Here is a 24,587-nt window from a genome sequence, read left to right as displayed (position 1 = left end):
TGGTGCTAATTCGATTTTACACAATCTCTAAATCTGCTAATCTAACGTCAGAAATTAATTTATCTGTTAGCAATGTTGGTATACAGGAAATTTTTTATGGTTTTTTGTCAATAATAACGACGCTGAGTAACTTTTTAACAGATTGTGGATAGATCGATTATGGTTCAAGATCCCATTAGCGCCAGACGTGACGAAATGTTATATAGTGGTGTTATATAGCGAAATGTTATATAGTAGTACACTTACGCACATATAACGTACGCATAGTTGCTAGCTTGTGGACAAGGATAATTTTAAGATAGGTATCAATTTCTAAAGGCATATAAAATTACGACTCAACTGTAAGTAAGATATTATAATGGTTTTTTTTTGTTAAAGAGTCCGGCGGAAGTAATTGCGCAAGGAAAGTGTATTGCAGTATTGAATACTAATTATTATGCATTATAATATGCATTAACCATAGTAGTGCCTATCTTTTTGCAGACGATCTTAAATTGGCTAAAACTGTTAGAAGCTTAACAGATAGCACTTTACTCCAAGATGATTTAAATGCTGTTACAAATTGGTGCATTATTAATAACATGACTTTAAACGCTAAAAAATGTAATTCTATAATATTTACACGAAACCGAAACATTATTCAATCTCAATATCAAATTAACGGCACAGTCCTTAATGAATTATCAGAATTAAGAGATCTTGGTATAATATTTGATAGCAAACTAACATTTATTCCGCAAATTGAGAATGTCGTCACTAAAGCGTCAAAAATGTTGGGATTTTTAATTCGGAATAGTAAGATATTCAAGCCAAGCACAAAGATAAAAATTTACAATACTTATATCCGAAGCATTCTGGAATATTGTAGTGTGGTATGGTCACCTAACTATAATACTCACCAGTTGAGGATGGAACGCGTTCAAAAAAGATTTCTGAGACACCTAGCATATTCGTGCAAACTACACAAACGACTTCCTAACTATAATGACAAACTGAAATATTTTAAAATGACTAACCTAGTGACCCGCAGAAAACTCCTCGACATGACATTTCTTTATAAGACTCTAAGAAGTATAATTGATTGCCCACCACTTTTACAAACCTTCCAGTTAAAAGTCCCACGCAGAATTCCCCGACACGCAACCGGCCTTTTACACCAACCCATAGCCAGAACTAACCTCAAACAATTTTCCGCCATATCCAGAATAACCAAAACATACAACACAATCAGTAAAGAGGTTGATATCTTCCAAAACACACTACCAAAATTCAAGAAACAAATAATAGAATTGTTAAGGTCATAAATCGGTTCATATTACATACTATTATTACACATTACTTAATACTTGTAGTCAATTTTCACCATTAATAATTGTTCATTAATAACTAGTTAGTATTTTTATTTTACTTTATTTTAAGGCATAAATTTTGTACATTGTAAACTTTTTTATTGTTTAATAATAATTATTTTTTATTTCTTTTGGCACAAGTTGTGACACCTAATTAATAAGTTAGATATTTAATTATGTGTGTGTGTATGTATAGATTTAAGAATGTATTAATATTATAACTTTCTGGTGTCCTAATAAATAAATAAATAAATAAATTATTTATATAATTATATATTATATTATATTACATACATAATTAAAATTTACACTGAGACTAAGAAAAGTGACTAATATTTTTATATAGGCACCTTTAGCAGCTGATACGTATAAATTGATAGAAGTTGGGGTTCCAAGATGCTAGAATGGCGACCTGGCACCGGAAAGCGCAGCATTGGAAGGCCCCTCCCTAGGTGGACAGACAAATTGAATAAACCTTTTTAAATTTATTTAGGTACTCTAAAAAGTAAAACAGTAATGCAGGTAAGCTATATTTTAAAATATAGAGGATTTGACGCAATACACCAGAGCGAAGCTGGGACTAGAAGCCCATTTTTAGCTGTTCCCCTAGACTGTCCTTCGTGGCGATGTCCTCGCTATAAATTGGCCCACGGCACAAATTAGCAGCTATGTGCACGTAAATAATACACACTTAAGGTGCGTACGCACTAGAACTGAACTGCAGCTGCACTGCACGAGACTGCACTACGCGGCACATCGCGTCAGAATATTATTTCTATAATTTTGTATGGAGCATATCGCACTAGAGCGGCGCTGCACAGCGCTTCAGCGCCCGTTGCCGCGCGTCGCGGCTGGAGAGAATATGGGCAGCGCGCCTGCCGCGGCGCGCAGTGCCGCTGCAGTTCAGTTCGAGTGCGTTGACACCTTTAAACTACTCTATCCCACACATTTTGTTTCTCAGAAAATAAGTAAGGTCTGGTGGTTTCAGGATCTTGCTGTATTATATTCGTCCGTAAAAGTTCCTTTTTCCAGAGGAACATTGTTTTTAAGCACGCTTATTTAGTTCAGTAAGTAAATTGTGTACAAACGAATTAGCTATCTTACCAATTAAATTTTTAGCCTAGAATGAAACATGGTCTAAAGTTATGGCCCTTCGTTTAGCGTATCGGTTAAACCATATTCATACTATAGAACAAATAATATCCGTGGATTAAATAGTTTTACCAATAAAACAGTCTAGCTATACCTATATCAGTACAGGTGTAAGCCGAGGGTTGTGATGCGACAGAAGGTAATCGGAGTCATACATTTTATATTGAGTCTGTCGTGACGCTGATCAAACACTCCGATCTTCATGTCAATAATTGTGACGCAACACATTACAGCACAGTCAAGTTTGCACCTTCAATAATAACTAGTAGATACCATACAAATACCACTCTTGGGAAACCTCGGACATACATTTTAAGGCGGTGCACAAACTACTACTCCACCATTCATTTTTCTATCTTTTAAACTAATCTTATTTTTAAAACATACAAAAGTCGGCGGATACACATTTCTTTCGTTTCTATTAACTGTCAAATGTTCGGTTTCTTAAGAGATAATAATATGTCATGGAAATTAATACAATATCATGGTAGGCCCATAGAGATAAGTATCTATAGGTATAGCGCACACTGAGTAGGCTCCTGTGGTCGTGGCGCGGTGTGACGAATCGTCATCGCATCACATCATCACACTTCCCCCGCACCTCTCTACTACCGCAGGGCGCTCAGCTATGCGTTATGCCTTTAACATTAGTATTACATATTTTATTGGTCATATTTCGAGGCCCTCTCTTGGCAGCATAGCGTACGGTAGAAGGTTGCAACATGAATCTGACACGCTTGCCGCCATAACCTAGTTTTAAAACGGACGCTTTTCTAAAATACGACCCAAAAGAGAATACCCAGAGATAGAATAGAGAGAATGAAACGAATGGCTTCACAATGTTAAATCTGTTGTACATAGTCTCTGAACTGAAATGATAGCTATAAATATGATGCCCTTTCAAAATGCTCCCACCAGAAAAGGATAGCACTAGATTTAGACATGTTAATTCAGTTTAGTTTAGAGATGTGTACAATAGAATAATTAGCCATAATAAGTAGCTCTTTTCAAACCCGGAGCTTTGGTACCGCAGTCTTAGATTTCTATGGCTCGGTTGTAAGGTTTCAATTTTTAGTTTCATTCCTTTGGTTCATTAGGGGCTTACTGCTTAAATGAGGATTGCTTAAGCAGGAACGGGCACAATCTATTTTAATAATAATGTTTATCTTTCATACATATTTAACTAATACTTTTTTCTAAACGTAAACCAATACAAAAAGAATTCTTCACTTAAAAAATCATAAGTCGCCCTGTTTTATTCAATTTTAATTTCATACAAATATTTTCTTTCGGTTTGAAGTAATACATTCTTTTCGAACAAATAGGCACCTACGGAACTTGATATAAGTACTCATTTATGTTAACGAAAAATTGTAAGCATTGTTAGTATTTATGATATAGTGAGATTGCAAACTGTCGACAGATTGCCAATGGACAGTAATCTATTCCACTGTAAGTACTTATACGTATTATAAATGAGCGAAGCGAAAATTGTATGTCTATGTTATAAAGTAACAATGCTTGAAAATATCAGATGACATAGAGTTAAACTTTATTCAAACTTTATCTTTTTTTTAACTTTGAAATAAAAATTATGAGTGGGTACATGTATGTATTATCCAAAAGGACCCGGAACATGTTTTGGACGCAAATTTATTGTCAAAGTCGGTTTAATTTTCAGTCTTACTAGCTGAATGTTATTCGGATGGACTTACTGCAAAAATATTTCAAGTGCCTATATAATTTCTACTAAGTACAAGTAATCCTGCTTTTTTTGTCGTCGCTGCATATTAAGCAACCACATCAAAAGACTATTTGCAATTATACTAGAAAAATTCTGCTAATTTAGTCAGTCCGGCGTTTTTTTCGTAATCCTTAAATCATTGATAAATTTATGCATAAATAAAACAATTGTTGTAATACAAATCAAATACAAATAGGAATACTAATTGAAAATTAGATAGAGTCCAGAGAAAAGAAAAGATACTATCTGTGAATTTTTACTGATTAAGTAGGTAGTTATGAAACGATGGTTACGAGTTTAAATAAAAATGCTGTAGGTAAGTAATTTAGAACGTTAAATATAAATCCAACTGAACCTGCAGGTAGAATAATTTAAGATTTATTATATTTATCTTTAAACAATTGTCTGTAAAGTACCAAAAATCTAGAAGATGATCGCATACTTCAGGTCTCCTCAAAAATTACATAGCCTATAAATAAAAGCTATGTTTACATTTTCATAATAGTGCCCATATTTCCTATTTTTTATTTAAATTTAAATTCATAAGCCTCTTAAAATTCATCTAAAGTAACACCTGCTTATAAAAGTACAAACACTATAAAATAATTGGAATATAGGTCCAAACAAGAAGGACGGTTTCTTTCAACTTCTTTCAACGTGTTGTGGTGGGAAATAAACAACAATGATTATTCTTCATTTTACACTTTATTATTCCGTCCGTGTTATTATAGGTCAAAAGGGAGTTCCTAATTTTTTTAGATCTCATAGTTATATTGGTCAATATCACAGCCCACAAAAAATGGATACTTAACGCAGGAGTGAGATCACAAATATTGGAGATTTATGATTATCACACATCAATGCGAGTCTATGCTTCAATGTAGTATGGCAGTTTATATTCTGTTACCAGAAAATATTTCTTAGTATCTATATTATAATCGTAGCGCAACCATCAAAATATTTACGCAAAAGTTGAATACAGAGACTCGATTAACCGAACTAATTGTTGTCGTAAGGCATTCGTATAACCCAGAATCCGGATAATTCATAACTGAAGAAAAGCGATTTTTGTACATACATATTATTAACAAATATTTATAACAAATACAAATCGAACTTATCAACAAAAATCAATGTTTATTAAAAGAATAAAGATACATTTTCGATCGTACATAATATCTATCTACTTAAATACATAATATTTTCTTTAATTATTAAAACATGTATTGCAATCTTACTACAAAGTTACTTCATTGCGATTGACCGACTGAGGTCCGGATAATCGAGTCTCTACTGCTAATTTTACTTGACTTTGAAAATAATGTGCTAAGCTGTTTAGCGTTTAGTGCACGCAAACGCACTGCGTAAGGGTAGTTTGGGACTATCATTTTTTGTGCGCATTTCACGCTCGTATGCCAATACGATACAATATGTACTAAAATGGGTACCTATCTTAAGTAATAAAACTTTAATTTTTACTACATTACGCCTCAACAGTGTTGTTTTTCTATTAAATCATAAATCTAAAGTAATTTAATCTACATAAAACGCGTAAAGATATTCCTCGACACAATGACACGCAATTGTTTTTGTTATACCTATCTGAAGCTTTTCATTTTTTTAATTGTGTATAGTACGCGACAGGTCGAGATGGCAAGCGGGGTATGAGGCGGGGGACGCCCCGCACACCCGCACGTCACCCCTGGTATCCCACGCAGGGTTAAGGCGGGGGCTGTGCGAGTGTGTGGGGCGTCCCCACCCCGATTGCCATCTCAGCCTGTCGCGTACAACAAGTGCCTACCTAGTTTTCATAAAATGCTGAGATCTGGGAAATTAAGACCAATTAAACTTTAATTGTATTCATAACTATGGCACATATTAGGAATATTGCATTTCTCATACAAATGAATATCTACAAAGCCATGTAACCTGACTGGCTAACAATATCGAATTATCTATTTTTATTTTCATTCAATCATTTGATATCGTTGTTCGTTAGCGAGATGTCAAAAAAGTTGGGGTGCAACTTCGTCTGCGTGGATTTAGGTTTCTCACACGTGGACGAAGTCGCGAGCATCAGCAAGTCAATCAATAAAATAATCAATATTAATCAGTGTAATTTAACAAAAAAAATTTAACAAAATACCTACTTAGAGAAATTTTGGTTTTTAACTGGACCTGCAAATTCAACTTACATAGTCTTCTTAATAGCACCGCCATACAATTTATCTCAATCTTGTTCCAACCTTACCTAACACCTTCGAATTTACCTACCATTGGTCACATTTTCACACATTATTGAGAACTGTGTTCCATCCTTTAAGATATTAATGAAACTGATTTTAAGTTCATACCGACATCCCACGTTGTGCAAATCAGTTACTTTAGGGACTCGTTAAAATTGTCATCACTACATAAAATCACTACATTTATGCAATTATGGACAGTAAATTGGTACTACATTACACATAGCATGTACATTGATACAAAACTCGAAAGTTCACTAATTTAATCGCTCGCGGTTCACTGTTCGTCACTCTATCACAACATATTGTTCGTCGTGGAGTTCAACGGTTGGAATTACGCGCGTCACACATTCGACAGGCGAGTCCACACAACGCGAGCGATATGTTCAGGCGGTCTCAAGCGGTCGGTTGGACCGCGGAAGGATGTGCAGGCAGGGAGGAATGCGGAGGGCCGGGTAGTCCGGGGTGCGTTGTTAAGTGAGTAGAGTCGCTTCGTCGAGGTGGCGCTGGGGGTGGCCGTTTCTTAATAGGTTTTGGCTCCTCACGCCTCGGTGGTGCCTCTCTCCCGAAAACGTTCTCGTAAAAGGGATCTTCTACTCCGGACCCGCTTCCGTAATGTTCCTGGACCCACATCGATACACTTGTTTCCTTATAATCATCCGACAGTGGATACTCCCTGAAACCCAGCACTTCGTGCGGCGTCGTTGCCGGTTCCAGTTTACATTTCTGTGCAACCTGCCATTTCTTCCGCATCACTCGCTGCAGATCCTTGAGAAAGTCTTTAGGCGGGTTGCTGTTTGAATCGGCGAGTTTTTTCGGGGATGACAGACGCGTACTTTCATTACGCTTCGGTGGTGGTGGTTTCCTTGGTGACGGCGGGGCGTCTGTTAAATTAAAGGTGATTTTCTTGTTTTTCTTTTCTGAACAAGTCGAGAGATCATCTGCAAAGTTGACTTTTTTCATAGAGCTAGATCGTTCTTTCGCCGGTTCCGTCACTTTTCTCTGTATAGAGGGGCTGCCGTTGCTGAGTTTTTTGGTCTGTAACTCGACGAGGCAAGCGCCGTATGCAACGTTTTGTTGACCATAAATGCTTTTATCGGATTGAAGAGAGGATGTTTTGGAAGTATCGGAATGGACGCTGTCTAGAGATGGTTGTCTCGGGAACGAGCGACTCGGGTCCGCTATGCGAACGCTATTTCTTTGTCCGGCTCGAGATGCTTGTTCTATTTGTTGTGCTGTTAATTGACTAACGATGTCTTGCACACGTCCAGTGTGGGCTTCCATTGCATGTTCTGGAGGAGGCGGTGGAAGACTGAGTTGAGATCCGCAAATGTCTTCGATTGGGTCGAGAGGCGGTGGAGGGGGTGGTAACGAGTCCAGACTCAGAGTCGAGCTAAACATTCCGTCGGGAACATCATCTGTTGGCGGAGGTGGCAGTGGTAGATCCTCGACAGCTACTTCTTGCACTTGTTGCGTCTTGTCATAGATCGTATAACCGTAGAGAGAAGATGCGGTATCGACACTCGCTCTGTAGGGGTCCCGTGCGATAGTCTCATAATGGCCATAAGTCGGGGAGGTCTGTTCGTTACGACTCGGGCTGCTGGAAGTGATGCTGCCGGTGCTATAGATGGGGGCGTTTGACGTTTCTGTGGAAGATAAAATCTTATTGAACTGACAATCTGTGGAACTTCTTCCCAATACTTCTCCAAATTCAAATAATTTATAGCTTCGGAATAAGAAAATGATCTAAGGACAAAATTGACTTTTGTGTTTGGTGTAATTTTTATGTAATAACTACCTGCAGCTGTCGAGTGGTGTCGTTTGAGAGTCGAGTCGTCGCGCGATCGTGACCGCCTCGTCAGCGTCCCAGAGTCACCAGGGTCCGTGTCACCTTCGTTTTCCACCATTTCTTTTAGCTGTCGAGTCATCCATGTCAGGGGGATGTTAGGTTTCATTGAGGGTTTACGTTTTATGGTACCTGTAAAACACCACGATGTTATTTTTAATATTTTTAAACAAAACGTTAAATTTATCATGAAATAAATTGATTCAATAGGGTCTTGGACTGTAGTATTAAATTTTTTTATTTTATTTATTTATTCATTTATAAATGAAGTAATGTATGGACTAGAATCCATTGTTAAAGACAATAATTAACTAAAAATCATGATTTTTATTTCATTTTATAAAACCACAAATATTTTTCAATTTTTAACATAAAAATAGAGTAATTTCTGCGAGAAAATATTTTTATATGAAAATATTTCTACTAACCCATAGGAAACTCGCAGTCAAACGCACTTTCGGATGCAGTCCCGCCATCGGAGAGGCAACCACTTGAACTCGACGACGAAGCACGCGAGTGTCTATCGGTACAAGTATAACTTCATTAAATTATTTTATTACTAAATATTTTTATAATTATTAATAGTTACACAAAACAAAATAAGTATTATTGCAGCCAGCGCTTTATTTATATTTAAACGACAATCAGCAAGACTAGACACTCGGCGTAAATGTAAGGCTCAGGCTTTTTCTAATTAATGTGCGTAAATCTGTCAATTTAGTATAGACGGGATACTAGAACCTAGGCTTTAATAATTTTCATATAAAATAATGGTGTTATAAAATATAATAAACAAATTAATCGTCGTTTTCAAAAAGAACTGATTGACATAAACAGCTGGAGAACCAGCATCAACTATAGAAATCGATGGGGAGATCTTTGGACCACACCTTGACCTTTCAACTCAGGCCCGGTTTCCACTTAAGCCGCTTGGAGAGAACATGTGTATATTCGACCAATCAGTTTCTTACAAGATGACATGATAAGTTTTTCAGGAGATTTATTAAGAATCTGATTGGTCGATTGAACACGTCCCCTCCCAAGGGTTGTAGTGCCGATAAATGTAACATGTAAATAAAGTAAAAACATGCATTCCATTCGGTTATTTATAATATAATATTACGTAAGGCTATAATTATTTTAATTCATTCGCATATGCTAAACATGTATAAATTTTAACACGAATCGAATTCGCTGCTATGCATAAGATAAGTACCTAACTTGAGATAATTAAAATAATATCTCAATTAACTGTATTATAATTATTTTTATAATAAAAATATTTTAACAAATTCGTACACTTATAAAAATTTATTGCAGCCAGCTCTAAATGTATATTTAAACGACAATCAGCAAGACAATACATTTTAAACTCGTAATTCTAGCAACATAGGTATATTTTGTAGGACTCGGACTTTAGTGTCTTATTATCAATCGATTTGTCTATAACTTCATGTCTATAACTTTTCAGCTATGTATCTGCATAAGTGTAAAAACCATACAATGTTATTAAAAATACAAGTGTGGAGGCTTTCGCGTCTATTTAAAGATTCGTCAATTAAATGGCCGACATGAACTAAATAAAAAATAGGACATAGTAAAAGATATCCCACCAAAACATTTCATGTAAAAAGGTTGCCAAGACTCACAGGTTCATAATGTTTTCACTGTTAAAAAGTTATGAGATCTCTAGTAGAGCCAAGCCCCTAGCTGATCTTAGATTTGTGCTGGCCATGGGACCTATCCCAAGTCCAAAGTAATATAGCTCTTAAATGCTCTTGACTATATCACATTTATAACAATAAATAACAAATCACTCTACTTACAAGCTCTGATTCTACAAACTCTAAATCTTGCTTGAAAAAGGACGGCTTGGCCGTGCCCCCTAATATCTATTAGCAATTAAACAAGTGTAAATTAAAAATTTATAACACCCCCGACAAGTGAAGGTTACAGTAACTAGAAAAGAGCTGATAACTTTCAAACGGCTGAACCGATTTTCTTGGATTATAGCTAAGAACATCGAGAATGTTCTTAGCTATAATCAAGCCACCTTTCAAACAAAAAAAAACTAAATTAAAATCTGTTCATTAGTTTAGGAGCTACGATGCCACAGACAGATACACAGATACACACGTCAAACTTATAACACCCCTCTTTTTGGGTCGGGGGTTAATTGTATAAGAATGGGGTTAAACCAACCTTCCGCTGCTGATGTCGGAGTTGGCAGCGCTGACATTGCTGGAGGTAGACTGCGCGGGGCCGTTGCCCCCAACTGGCACCGTGCCATTTGTCTTTGTGGGGATTGATGTTATCTGCAACGAAATATATTATCTTTAAGTTCTTTGGCAGATCAAGAGGGGTGCGTTCCAAACAGACTAGTTTAACTCCACTGATGTCGAAAAAATCTTGGCTCTTCTTTGAATACTAACCAATCAATTTTTTAAATACGAGGAACTAACATCTATCACTGTTTTACTTCCCTGTTAAAATGTTCATTTTCATATTACAACTGTACAAATGTAACAGTTTATAATTTATACAGTCTCACAAAACATACACATGTTTAAAATGGTGTAACTTTAAAACCAGCTCTTAATTATTTCTAAGAGAATTAGGATTCTGGCCTTTGATTGATTGATTCGCTGTTTACCCTTTTCACAGCCAATCAAGGGACAAAAATTGCTATCAATTACGATAACGATGAATACGTTTTTCTTTCACAATCGGGGGAGGCTTGTCACAGAATAAAAACAACACACATACACTGATAGATACCGTGTTTACTTTTTTTTAAATCATTACAGGCAAACGTTAGACCACAATCACACCTGATGGAAAGTGATAATGTGGCCTAAGTTGGGACGAGTTTACCTAGAAGATTCTATTCACTCTTGTTTTAAAGATGATCGTATTGTAATTATTGTATTGTGTATTGTGTTCCAAATCTTAGCTATGCGTATAGGGAATGATGACGCAAAACATTTCGTACGTGTCGACGACATAAGGATGGAAACTCGCCCGACGTCTTGCGGTTCGGTGGTAAAATGGTGAAGAGGAGACAAGATAGAAAAGAACTTACAGAACAAGATCGTGCATGTGCCAAGTGGTCTAGGTCTTCTTGAGTCAACTCTTCCACCAGTGATCGGTAGTTTTCCAGCAATTGTCTGCCGTGCTGCATTGGACAAATTTTAAAGTTAATTAATTATAGCTAAATGACGCCTGGTGGACTATGGCCTAAACCCTTCTCATTCCGAGAAGAGACCCGTACGTCACCCTGCTATGGATTGAGATAATTACGAAGATGATGGGGTTAAATGTCAATCGATTGTAGAAGAAAACATTTAGATACTAGAGGATGCCCGCGACTTCGTCCGCGTGGATTTAAGTTTTTAAAGATCCCGTGGGAACTGTTTGATTTTCCGGGATAGAAAGTTGCCTATGTCAATAACAGTAGGGACGCAAGCTACCTCGGTAGCAAATTTCATACAAATCGATCAAGCGGATGAGTATTTAGAAATCCCGCCGGAACTCTTTGTTTTTCCGGGATAAAAAGTAGCCTATGTCCTTCCCCGGAATGTATCCTAAGTCTGTAGAAATTTTCATTAAAATCGGTTCAGTGGTTGAGCCGTGAAAGCGTAGCAGACAGACAGACAGACAGACACACTTTCGCATTTATAATATTAGTAAGGATAAACATTTATGTAAGTGTGTATCAAAAACATTAATTCATTTTCAAAATAATAACGTAGTTTTAAGAGCCGATTCACACCAAGTACGTACATGTGACCACGTGCGTAGTGACGCGCGTGAATCCATAGACATGACAGCACGCATTACGTCTACGCGAACGTTCACGTCACGCAAGCGGTATGCCATATCTCATACAGTTCAATACATTACGCGCTACGTCTACGCTTACGTGCTGCAAAGGCGTTCGGTGTGTCCCAGCTTTAAAACGGTCAAAAAAACAGCTCTCTTAAAACATCTCACTCTTGAGTTTGTCCCGCTCGTCAATGTTGACTGACTGACTTTGCTCAGACTTAAGACACTGTTAAAACGAGACAGCGTTATACCGCTGGCATAAATCTGCCTCGTTTTAACTGAAACTGAAGTCTAAACTCTATAGATTTTGACCTTAATGTTAAGTTGTGAAAGGATAACCAACCTTAGCTATTCGCATGGCTGTGATCCATCTCTCCAACGTCTTCTGGTCGTCGGCGCACAGGAACTTTATGAACTTAACGCTCTTTGGTTGTTGCAGCCTCGGATGCTTGATTGCGAAGCAGTGATCCGTAGGTGATTTATACTTTTTCTTCCAATTCAATCCTAAGTACACCTCGTTAGTGTCGAAAGTCGCCAAGCACACTAGCTCTTTCAACGTCTTCACCTTATCTTTCGGTAAATAGTACAGCCCTAACAGACAAACGATTAGTTAATAGAACGTATATTTAAACATTCAATAGAAAGATATATATGGCATAATTCGCACTGGCAATAGATAATGTTTCAAAGATTATAAAAAGTGTGGCCACACAGTTCGCGCTGCGATTTTAATTACATTTCATGGCTCATTTTAAAAATTATTTAGTTTTTCTGAGATACCTTAAGTTAGCTGTAAACTAAACCATAAAATGTAAAAGAATGTAGCAAGCATAATTAAAAATGTACCCTCAGTCTGCGTACTAACCAGATGGCCGTAAGACGAAATAGTACTTTTTCCATCCCTTTTTCGCGTCACTCTTTAGATAGAGAGGGCCTTCCATCGATGGGACGGGATTGCCTGATACGGAGGGGACTACGGAAGAAGCGCCGCTTTGTCCAAAAAAATCTTCTATTATTACTTGACGTGAATGCTCATCGTGTTCGCTGGACCAACCTAAAAAGAAAAATACACTTAACTATATTGAACCAGCAGTATTGTCACGGTCATTCAATGAAGTCTAACCTTGGTATTTACATACTATATAATATTGAACGATAAAGTATCTGGTCAATTTTCAAGAATCTGATTGGTCGGAAACCGTACAGACTTGCACTGCGAGTTGGTAATATGTGGTAGTTATTTCGAAATTACAGACAGACACTTTAATTTTATTTATTAGTACTTACAGATTGTGAATATGGGGGTAAATGTTTCATTTCTGTTTTGTAAATAAATTTAAAGTTCTTTAAGAACTGCACACATGTTTTGTTAACAACACCACTGTGGTATCGTTTGCAATTATTATAAAAATGACAAAATTCTCCAAACTATTAATTTACATTAAGTTTTAATAAATTCTGTAGGTACGAGTATATTAAAAGTTTCGTACCCCTATCATCTTCAGTAAGCAGGAACTTTTCTGGGTTCTGGAAAAGTGATATTTTGTCTGATCTTTCGGCGAACAATATCTTGTTTTTAGATTCCCGCGTCCACAGCATTAGATTATCGACTAGCATCTCGTGGTCTTCGTACACCCGTTCTAAAATTAAATAAATAATCAATAAATAAATAAAGTAATTTACGCAAAAAAAGAGTGAAAAGCTCAGCAGAATATACAGTTTAATTATCACTGAATCTTCCAAGTTAGCCCGCTTTCAACTTACACTGCATCATCATTTATCATGACGTGAGATCGCAGTCAAGGGCTAACTTGTATCAGAATGAAAAATAAAAATCTAAATTACACAATGATTAAAATATATGCAGTAATTTCAAGATTTTTTAGGATTATTCTGTTCTTAATAAGTTGACTAAAAAAAATTAACAAAAAAGTTTCAAAATAATCTCTTCCTAATAAAGTTAACGTTAGCTGTTAGCTTCTTTTGTTAAGTTAAACTTTCATTAGCCAGATTCTTTGTAAAAAACATGGTGGTCTCGTACAGCTGTTCTGTTTAGTGGCAATTTTTAACGAAAGTGTTGTTTGAACGTTACCTCCATTCGAAAAAAGATCTGGATTACCTACTTTCAAATCGCACCTAAGAAAATTTTAATTTTTTACAAAATAAATTTGGATATAGCTTAAAGTAAATGCTCATGATAAGCGTCGCACTGAGGAAGGTTGAAGTTTCGTTCACCTATAGATTCGGTCACCCCCTTTACGAGTTCCCACGGTTGATCCTCGAAGGCCAGATAGCCGGAAGGGCACCTGGCCGACAAAATGGGAAGCGTTTCGATGATTATACGGGCGTGGACCCGGCATGAAATGACAAAGAAGATAAGAAGATGGCACTGCATGATGACGAGAGTAAATAATTACCCATATGCAAATCCGGCAGTTGCTCGACTATCGCCCACTTCGGTTCCATCGTGACATGGTTTTTGTCCGCTAGCAACCTTGCAACGTAGCCGCATGTCATTTTTTCGTCCACTAATAAGCTTTTCGAGGAGCCATCCGTGGAAAACGCTTTTATGAATAGCTTCTTTATGTTGGCCTCTCGCATACGCTCCAATGCTAACTTGATTTTGTCCGCTTTCTGTTGAAAAACCTCATCCTGTAAACGTATATTATGGTCTAAAAACTAAAATTAAAAAGCAGATAAAATGAAATCTAAATAATCTAAAAATATATTAAAAAAATGTACGCGTCCTAGTATGTAAAGCATTAAGTGTATTATGTACCTAGCATTATAATGAATCATCAAAGAAGAAAAATATAAAATTAAATGTATGAGTAATCAAAAATTATCATCTAAAATTTGGTGAATAATTTTTGTAATTAAAATTTTGTAAACTACCTACTCCTAGTTCACGACATTTTTTTATGCAGATTCAAACTTGCAGAACATAACAACAAAACATAAACTTTCTGAATAATTTTATTTATATGCATAAATTTGTAAATTATTAAATCTTTTATTTAGTCTGTGAATTGAGCAAATAATTATAATATAAATAGGATAATAATTATATATATCAAGTTCATATTTACCTTTTGGTTTGGGAGTAGACTTAATTTTATTGCCTTACATTTAGAGCTAGCACTACTTGACGCAGAAGATTCACTAGAAAGCATAGATACCTGTAAATAAAAGAAAATATGTATTAACTTTAAAGGCCGATTCACACCAATTGCGTATGCAACACGTACACGTGACATGTGCGTAGTGTCGCGCGTGAACCCGTAGACATAACTGCACACGTTACGTCTACGTGAACTTTCACGCCACGCAAGCGGTATGCCATGTCTCATACAGTTCCATACATTGCAGCGCAATGGCACGCGCTACGTCTACGTTTACGGAGCCTGTGTGAACGAGCTATTATACGCAATTAAATATAGCAATTAAAACAGTGTGTGCGACCGTGACAAAATATTTTTATCAGTTATATGGGCTTAAAAGAGAAAGAAATTATAATAATTTAGTAACTAAATTAACTATGCCGAGTCGCTCATATAAAAGTGCTTTTCCTGTACATTTTAAAACAGATTTTTATTTATTTTACGCATAATACTTCTTGATTTAACGTGCAAAATGTCAAAAAAATACAAAAGAAAAATTCTGATATACTTACCTATTCATGGTCAATAGAATTTTTTTATTTTACAGTAAAAATATAATCAACGCTCTACTATTGTAGCTTTTTTACAAACAAAGTTAGTTTTGAGGTTCGTCAACAAAAGTGATTTTTATCGTTTTACTTCTTCTGTAGTACGGAACTCTCGGTGCGCGGGTCTGACTCATACTTAGCCTGCTTTTTAATGTATATTTTCACTAGCTGACTTGCCCTAGCTTCAAAAATCAATTTTTTTAAATGTACGACAAAGCTATTAACTAGTGTGTCTTAGTAGATCTGTGCCTCTACCACCGCCGATTCAGAAACTTCGCACGGGTTAGTTAGTAATGATATAGCACTTACAGTATCACTAAAAGCAGAGTCGTTGTCTGGGGAGTCAGTGCGTGCAATGCTGGAAGCCCCATCACCACACTCCTTGCGCTCCTGACGCTGTGATGTCTCGCCGTCTCCTCTGTCTTTGGATTGTGAAGAATAGTCTAAAACATTCATACTAAGTCACAACTAGTTGCTTAGAGAGAGCTACCTGAATGGTACCTACAGATTAGAGTGTGGTTTGAGGCATGAGGGGTTTAAGTCCGCCGCAGATTAAAAAAAATATATATATTCAAATACGAGTTAGCCCTTGACTGCTTCACACCTGGTGGTAAGTCATGATGCAGAAGCTAGAAGGGGTGTGGCATTACTAAACCCGTACCCGTTTGGTTTCTTCACGGCATTGTACCGGAATGCTGAATCGCTTGACGGTAAGTACGGCTTTGCCGGCAGGGTGTTAACTAGCCATGGCCGTAACCTCCCACCAGACCAGACCAGAGGAAATTTAGAATTATAGAAAATACTAACTTTCCCCTGTCGGGAATCGAAGCCGGGAACTCCCACTGGTAAACTTACTGACTTAGCAAAAAAGTAGCAAAAACTAGTCAGGTACTGGATAGATGGTATCTGCGTTAGTGAATACCTAATCTTAAATCTTTAAAACAAGAGTGAATAGACATCTTATAGGTTAACGCGTCCCAGGCCACATCATCACTTTCCATCAGGTGTGATTGTGGCCAAGCGCTTGCCTATAGTAAATTAAAAAAAAATCTATGCCGATGACATGGTATTTTTAAAGTTCTTCGCAAAATCAAGTTTTTATGGCTCGAGTAGTCGGTTTTCCTGTCAGTAGTGATTGTAGGTACCTATTTACGGCTAGAAATAAGCGGTGTGCGTTGCGAGGCAATTAGTAAATTTCGTTAAGTAGTTACCTGCAGATACTCTCGATATTTCCTCGTCATATTCGGAATCGAGCGCGCAAAGCTCTCCGAGTATGGCATCCAGGTCGGCGTCTTGCGTCTCCTCCAAGTTAGCCATTGAAAATCTATACGTATCTATTCTAGGAGCCACGATTTCTAACGGCCGTAACGCTGTGGGCGTCTCAGTTGTCGCATTAAGACCCTGGAACAACATATATAAGAACGTAAGAATTTTAAAACATTATTTAAGCAATTCAAACTTTTGGGAAACGAAAACTTGGCTTGGAAGACTCGGGCAAAGTAGTAACCGCCCGCGCTAAGCGTTGTTTTGCGTTTCAGTACGTTGTTGTTGCGTAGAAACCGATTAGGAGTATGAATGGCATGTTTCTATGGAAGATAGGCATGGATTTAATAATTATAATTATTATTAGATAAACTGTTACAGCCCTTCCAAGTTAGCCCATTTTCGTCTGACTACATCGTTACAATATATATATAACTAGCGACCCGCCCCGGCTTCGCACGGGTAACATATTACAATTTTCGTAGGGACCTCTAATTTTTTGAAAACAAATGTAGCCTGTATCACTCAGGAATTTTGTAACTTGCTATTGGTGAAAGAATAGACTAGAGATAATTTCTTAAATTAGACCCTTTAAGTAAAGATTTTTATATAAATCTGTGAGTATGATACTGCCATTGGCGCAATTAAAGTGCCATAAGCCTACTTTGTCGTATTAGTTTACAAATTGCGAAAAACCAAATTAAATTTGAATTTCGCGGGCACACCCCGCCCCCATAGTATGCCCCTTAAAAAGAGGCATACTAAGTTATTTTTCACTATTTACGAGAAAATACTTCGTAGAGCTGGAGGTACTTACTGTAATTTGTAAACAACGTCAGAAGTTTAACCCTAAAATGTGAATATTGAATGAAAGTGATTTTTAATTTGTCCTTATTTACATATTTTACACAATATAGTACTGTTAAAATATATAACTTGCCAATGTGGCTAGGAGTACGTAATTCTGCTGTAGGTACATAATCTCTAAAACTAAACTAAAATTTGCCTTGCTATTTTTTTTGGCAGGGAGCATTATGAAAGGGATAAGTTCTATACAATAGGTATCTGTCATTTTAGTTTGGTTTAAAAATTGTGGTGTATAGTGGTGGTGTGGTGGAGTTAGCTACGGTAATTGATATAATTTTACGCATAGGCATAGGTACCTACTAATCATATTCTCTTCATCATCCATATAATCAAAATATGCAGATTGACATTTCTGTTCAGTGTTACCACAACAATTATTCTTTTTTCCCCACTTGCTATTAATACTTAGATTGTTATTTATTTATGTGAGACATTTAAAGCTCGCACACGCCAGTCGCTGCGGAAGTGCCATACGTGCATCTAAGTTTAGTATCCATGTGACTGAGAATGTAAATGTGTATCCGTGTGTGCATAGGAGGTATAAACAACGAAGTTCTTTAGCCAGTCACCCTTGTGATGGCCTCAGGAAACCCATTATGAGAGGTTACTTATAAGTGGTCGTGGATTATGAATACGAATGTCGTGTATACTCATATTATTATGATGAATTAATTACCCACGAACATAAAAGTGAAGATCCCAAAACACTGGACGGGAACGCATTGTCTTTGGAACAATGAACTCAGTAGCTTTGTTTGATTTATGCATAAAGAAGTTATTAATTATATTAAAGTCACGTCCTTCATCCTTTAAACAACCCGCATGTTATCATTACAGATAGTTATTCAAAAATACCCAGCTATGGGCATCTCTATGCTTCAAAATATAAATCCATACATTTAATATTATGAATGGGAAAGTGTGTCTGTCTGCTAGCTTTTCACGGCCTATCCATTCAATCATTTCAATCATTTTGATAATATTTGGAAAAATGATAGCTTGCATACCTGGAACGGACATTTTATACCGGACAGTTAAAGAGTTACCACGAGATTTTTAAAAACCTAAATCCACATGAGCGAAGCTGCGGGCGTCATCTAGGTATACAATAATATAGTTGTTAGTAGATTACAAAGTTTGGAAATTTTGAGTAAAGTTGATTTTTTTCATTACCCACAGTCTAAAACTGTGCACAATATTTAAGTGAGATTTGGTATAATCGGTGTTTTGAATTTACTGAACTACATTTACCTTCGTGGTCATGTCCAGAATTTGTTCAGTAGTTTTATTCTCTACGAGGGAAGTGTTGAAGCTTTTAGATTTGGTGACCAGGCGGAAACTTCTGTTGAGAGTGGAGAGGAAGCCTCCCCGATGCCACTTGGTCTGTTCACTTAGTTGCACGTCCATCATTCCTCACCCGCTCACATCGCAGTGCAGTGACTCACCGTCCACCACTCACACTAGTAAACTTTATGCAAAGGCCGGCTTCACATGAACCTTACTCGAATCCGCCATCCATAGTCATATTCGTTAAAAGGTAGACATAATTCACCGGAGCAAGTGTATTAGTTAGCTGTAGAGCCTGGCAACGTAATCTTGAGTTTGTTAACACGCGATTTATTCGCTTCCAGCGCCCCAGTCAAGTCGGAGTCTGCGCGTTTCGTTCTAGAGTATATCGTACGAGTACTAGATGGTGACCTCGCCCATTCACTACATTCATTTACTCACGACATTTGAAAAACTTGCATTTTCACAATTATTAATTTCAGTACAACAGAACAAAGGAGACGCGTTTATATAACGAAACGCATGCAGCGAACGCATGCCCGAACTCGACTAGAGTAAAGTTTCATTACAAAACGAGCGCCAAGCGGCAGGGACGGGTTGGTAGAGGGGGACCGGTGCGGCAACCGGCAATATTCTACTCTACAATTTGTAAATGTGAGTTTGAGATCCTGCAGGCTGCTATAGCGTCACATTTTGTTCGGTTCTTATAACGTTGTTACATTAAGTTTATCACAGTATTATAAGTTAATCACAGTTTTAAAATAATGGAGGTCGTTAATATTAAATTGCAACTTTTGTGTCAGAAAATTAAGTTGATTGAAGTACCTATTTTAGCCCCTTCAAATAATTGTAGGAAGATTAGTAGTGTAGAAGTCTCGGCCATGAAATTGGCGAGTCGCAACTTGATAGTCATTTGACTGGTCGATACCTACCGATTACTGATAGCTAATGCCGGAATAGCAGAGATAACAGGCGAGCATGTAATGTCGTCGAGCTTCGGTTTATGGTGCACGTGTGCACTACAGCTCGCTACGTTTTGTTTGATGGTAAAAGGATGACGAGGCGGCTTGCGTGAGGTACAACGCGCCGCGCCGGTGCCCGCCCTATTGGCCCCCGGCCGCGGGATTTCTCGCCCCCGCTTTTGGCACACCCAAGTGACACTTTAAAAATTTAGGGTGGAAATCGAAGGAATCACCCAGTTACGCATTGCGTTATTCAGCGAATAAAAATGAGTAGTTTGACTAGTTTAATTAAGTTACAAGTATTCTAAGCGTTGTAATATTTAAATGTACCTACTAAAATTGCCGTTTTTAGATATTCGTACAATAGTAGACCTAGTTATCTAGACCATACTGAAAAATATTAAACTAAAAAATTAGTGAATACTACTTATTTTGTAGAATTGAATATAAAAAACAAGCAAATTACAAATTTCCCCAAAATGTTGCAGCCTTAAAAGCAATTGGCAACACTTTTAAAACATGACATGGACTACGTTACATACGTACCAAAAGTGGACCTAACAGTTAACACTAGGACACTTGGTTCACATTTTGTAGAGGGCTATCTCTTCTGTCTGTTCTGTCTTCCTTATCACCGGGCATGAATTTTGCACCTACGCCATGTAATATGACCGTAACATTACATGTCTGCGGTATAAATGTGTCATTAGAAATAATATTTTTATTCAATATAATAATTAAATAGATTAATAAATCTGTTGTGGTTATAAAAGTGCTATGCTTTTCCGCAGAGATCATCAAAATGACAGGATTATCTTTATAGTATTTAAATTCTAAGCTACCAAACGTCGCTTTTAAGAGGGCTCTCTCCGTCACTCGTTTCATACAATCGTAGTTCCAATTTCATTTGAATATTAAGCAACCAAAGTCCATGAAATTTTGCAGACATATTCTAGAAACTAATGTCTATGTCTGTGGTTTTCCAGATTTCTGTTAAAATGTTCGGTGACAAAGTTACGCGGTCTTAAAAATTTTCATACAAATCTTTGAGCCCCTGTAATTTTAAAACATACATATTTTTAGAAAAATCTAAAACACCCCAGACACAGATATTAGTTTCTAGAATATGTCTGCAAAATTTCATGGACTTTGGTTGCTTAATATTCAAATGAAATTGGAACTACGATTGTATGAAACGAGTGATGGAGAGAGCCCTGTTAATCCACCTTATAATAATTCATCCACGTGGATTTTTTTTAAACCGCGCAAGAATCATTTGTTTTCTAGGAATAAGATTTGTCCTTCTCCAGGTAGTGCATAAATCTACCTAGGTAGATGCTTCGAGTCTTTATGTAGGTAGGTACTACGTAGCTGAGACGTGAAGAAATAAGCAGGTACACTTTCAGATTTATTATATTACTTTAGTATTGTTATAGTGGGTTGTCATAAAATATGACTCAGTCACATTTTATGCTTTTAACCTAACTACCTACCTAGGTTCATTTCATACGTCTCTTGCGTTATCATAATGTGTGCCTATTAAAACATTCCAGAGCTCATTCTTAATGTTTGTATGGTGATAAATGATCAGAGGCATTATGAGCATTCGTCCTGCTCTTTAAGAGTTAAATTGAAATGGAAGTTTTTGTACACTAGCCAACGACACTGTTTTTATTAATGTTTGAAGCAAGGTCATTGTTCGAAAATGGCTTTTTTTTTGGACTACTATTTCGAAAGTTCGCAGAAACAGGTAATTTAAGTAACTAAATACCAGTTAACATACTACTATTTAGGTAAAACCAAAACTAGGTAGGCCATAGGTACAACCAAAACTACGCAGGCCATTCGTATGCCATCCTTATCCTACGCGGGCATCAGCTAATAAAAGTTGATTTAGCTCCATAAAGGCAGAATAAAGAATAGGAATAAAATAAAAATACAATTGATGTTAATTTTACAAAATAACAATAACTTAAAACTAGATATACCTACCTACAAATGACAATATTGTGTGTGAGCTAAAAGGACTGCCTCAGCATAATGCTGAGGCAGTCCTCATCGTCGCAGTCGCTGATTTTCAGGCAGAGCCCTAGTGTAACGACCTGACAACAAAACAGTGCATCTACAATCCACTTATAGAGTAACTAAGATAAGAACAACTAAAATATTATGTGTTCGATAGTACTTCCGCCATAATATAATATACAGGCTTGAGATGAAAAAAGTGGGCAAAAAATGAATGACAGGTGGTTTTGGCCGGCACCTGCCGCGCGGCCAGTAAGCCGGTATGGGACAGATGCCTGCCATCGAGTGGGTATGCACTTGGCAGAGATCGATATAATTTGTATCTGTGAAGTTCAACTTCGGGTCCGAGATTCGACCCTGGGCACGCACCTCTAACTTTTCGGAAATACTCACAGGATCACTTTGTTGTCTGTCTGTCTGTCTTCGTGATAGGTGTATGGATAAGTATTTCGTATTGACCCAGAATCATGTTCGGTAGGTAGCAATGTCTCATAGCACTAGTAAAGGGAAAAATCAAAAAACCGTGAATTTGTCTGGTTACATTAAAAAAAAGTGTTACTTCTTATACGATGGTACGGAACCCTTTGTGTGCGGCTTTTATAAGCATGACCACGGAACCCTACATGCGTGTTATGTTATGCGTGTTCCGGTACATGCACACATCATCATGATCAACCCATCACCGGCCCACTACTGAGAACAGGTCTCCGCTCAGGGTGAGAAGGGTATAGGATAGGCCATCGTCTACCACGCGCGCTCATAGCGGATTGGCAAACTTCACACACCTTTAAGAACTCTGAGGCCTACAGATTTCCTCACGATGTTTTCCTTCACCGCTAAAAGCAAATGATTTTTAATTGTTGAACTCCGAAAAGTTAGAGATGCGTGCCCGGGATCGAACCATCGACCTCACGAATAGCAGACGTTTTAACTCTTAATCACTAGGCTGCGGTGATGCTCATGCACACGGTAATCACTAATTCAAAAGTTGCCATGGTCAGCGACAGCAGAAGTACTCATAATTACATATTAAAGCAATAATGTGTATGTTTCGGATCGCAGGTAGTATTCTTTATCCGGTAGCGTGACAGCTGTGCGGCCAGGTGCGTAGTATCCAAGATTCATAAATATTTCTTGTGCATCTGGCGTCCACATCATCTTAGTGAGTCTGCCATCTGGTTACTTAGTATTGGGACGCGGGATCGCCTGTATTGCAATTCTAATTAAAAGCTCAAATCACATACAGAACGCGTGTAGATAGGTACGTATATTTTACAATCAAAACTGTTACCCGGTCTATTTTTAACTGCAAATAAAAAGTTAAAAGTACTTTTGGTTGACCGACTTATTGACTGATTTGACGTACAGCTCAAACTGCGGGATGGATCGAGTTGAAATTTTGCAAGCAAATAACTATCCCACCAAAAACATTTCATGTAAAAAGGTTGCCAAGACTCACAAGTTCATAATGCTGTTAAAAAGTTATGAGAAGACCGAAGTTATGACGGTTCGAAAATACGGCGAAACACTTCGAGAAAAAGGTACCTACGTAGCGCCCCAGCCACCGTTTGGCTCGTCTTGGCGGGGGCACTGCCGTGCCCCCTGATTAGGACGTGAACATCCCCTGAGAAACGATTTTTGAAAATCCTACCTGTAAAGGGGTAAAATAAGGGTTGTAATTTGTGTAGTCTATTCGGATCAAGTCCCGGGGATAGTTAGTTAATACATAAGTATAATGCTTTTGACTTATTTAAAGTTTCGGATTGAGTAGGTAGGTATGCTGCGTAGGCCCTTACAGCGTCACAGGTGGGGTGGCTGAAGGTGAGCCCTAGGGCTCGAAGAAATAATAAGAGAGATCGAGGGGCAACGTCCTCCCAAGAGCGGCACCTGTGAGGTTCGGACTACGGCTCAAGATCACGTTGGGATGAATGAGTAGTGGGTTGGTTGGACTTGATTAGCCTGAACGCCTCTGAGGCCATGGCGTGAGATCATCTCATCTTTGCCGGTCAAGACGCTGTAAAGAGTTTGATTTTGACTGAAAAGTAATGTGAGCCTTTTGACCCTACGCTGTCTTATCTGTCCTACACATACATACATATTACATGTCCTACCTTTGGAATCACTAGATTCTAGAGTGTTTTCAAAGGGGCTATGCTAGAAGATTAGCTTGGTTGCCCCTTCATTCAGCTTCATATTTTCGACATTCGTTTCGCTATAGAAACGGGTGAAAAATTGCAAAGTGGCAATCAGCGAGTAATTACTACCGACAGTTATGAAAATTTTAAACTCTTTTCCTAACTATAAACTATAAA

The 24,587-nt window shown here is 37.4% G+C and overlaps 1 protein-coding gene across 7 annotated transcripts in view; it reads right to left on the bottom strand.

Moving 5' to 3' along the window:
• Nucleotides 1–2,406: 2,406 nt before the first annotated feature.
• The window catches only part of LOC123880248 (ras-associated and pleckstrin homology domains-containing protein 1), a 127,101-nt gene continuing 104,920 nt past the window's right edge, over nt 2,407–24,587 (bottom strand). For 4 of the 7 annotated variants that reach the window (XM_045928262.1, XM_045928264.1, XM_045928266.1 and 1 more), the window contains 12 exons: nt 17,083–17,272; nt 16,181–16,314; nt 15,252–15,341; nt 14,580–14,814; nt 13,653–13,802; nt 13,028–13,216; nt 12,506–12,753; nt 11,420–11,512; nt 10,540–10,652; nt 8,766–8,857; nt 8,290–8,469; nt 2,407–8,137 (listed from right to left, as the gene is read on the bottom strand). In XM_045928262.1, the coding sequence (XP_045784218.1) occupies nt 6,888–8,137; nt 8,290–8,469; nt 8,766–8,857; nt 10,540–10,652; nt 11,420–11,512; nt 12,506–12,753; nt 13,028–13,216; nt 13,653–13,802; nt 14,580–14,814; nt 15,252–15,341; nt 16,181–16,314; nt 17,083–17,272 (2,964 nt within the window). In that variant the 3' untranslated portion in view covers nt 2,407–6,887. Of the gene's footprint in view, nt 8,138–8,289; nt 8,470–8,765; nt 8,858–10,539; nt 10,653–11,419; nt 11,513–12,505; nt 12,754–13,027; nt 13,217–13,652; nt 13,803–14,579; nt 14,815–15,251; nt 15,342–16,180; nt 16,315–17,082; nt 17,273–19,252; nt 19,828–24,587 lie in introns of those variants that run through there. The other 3 variants (XM_045928260.1, XM_045928261.1, XM_045928267.1) reach the window with 3 other exon arrangements.

The sequence above is a fragment of the Maniola jurtina genome, chromosome Z (genome assembly GCF_905333055.1).
Source record: "Maniola jurtina chromosome Z, ilManJurt1.1, whole genome shotgun sequence".
Classification (NCBI taxonomy): domain Eukaryota; kingdom Metazoa; phylum Arthropoda; class Insecta; order Lepidoptera; family Nymphalidae; genus Maniola; species Maniola jurtina.
This window is presented reverse-complemented; position numbering and strand designations above follow the sequence as displayed.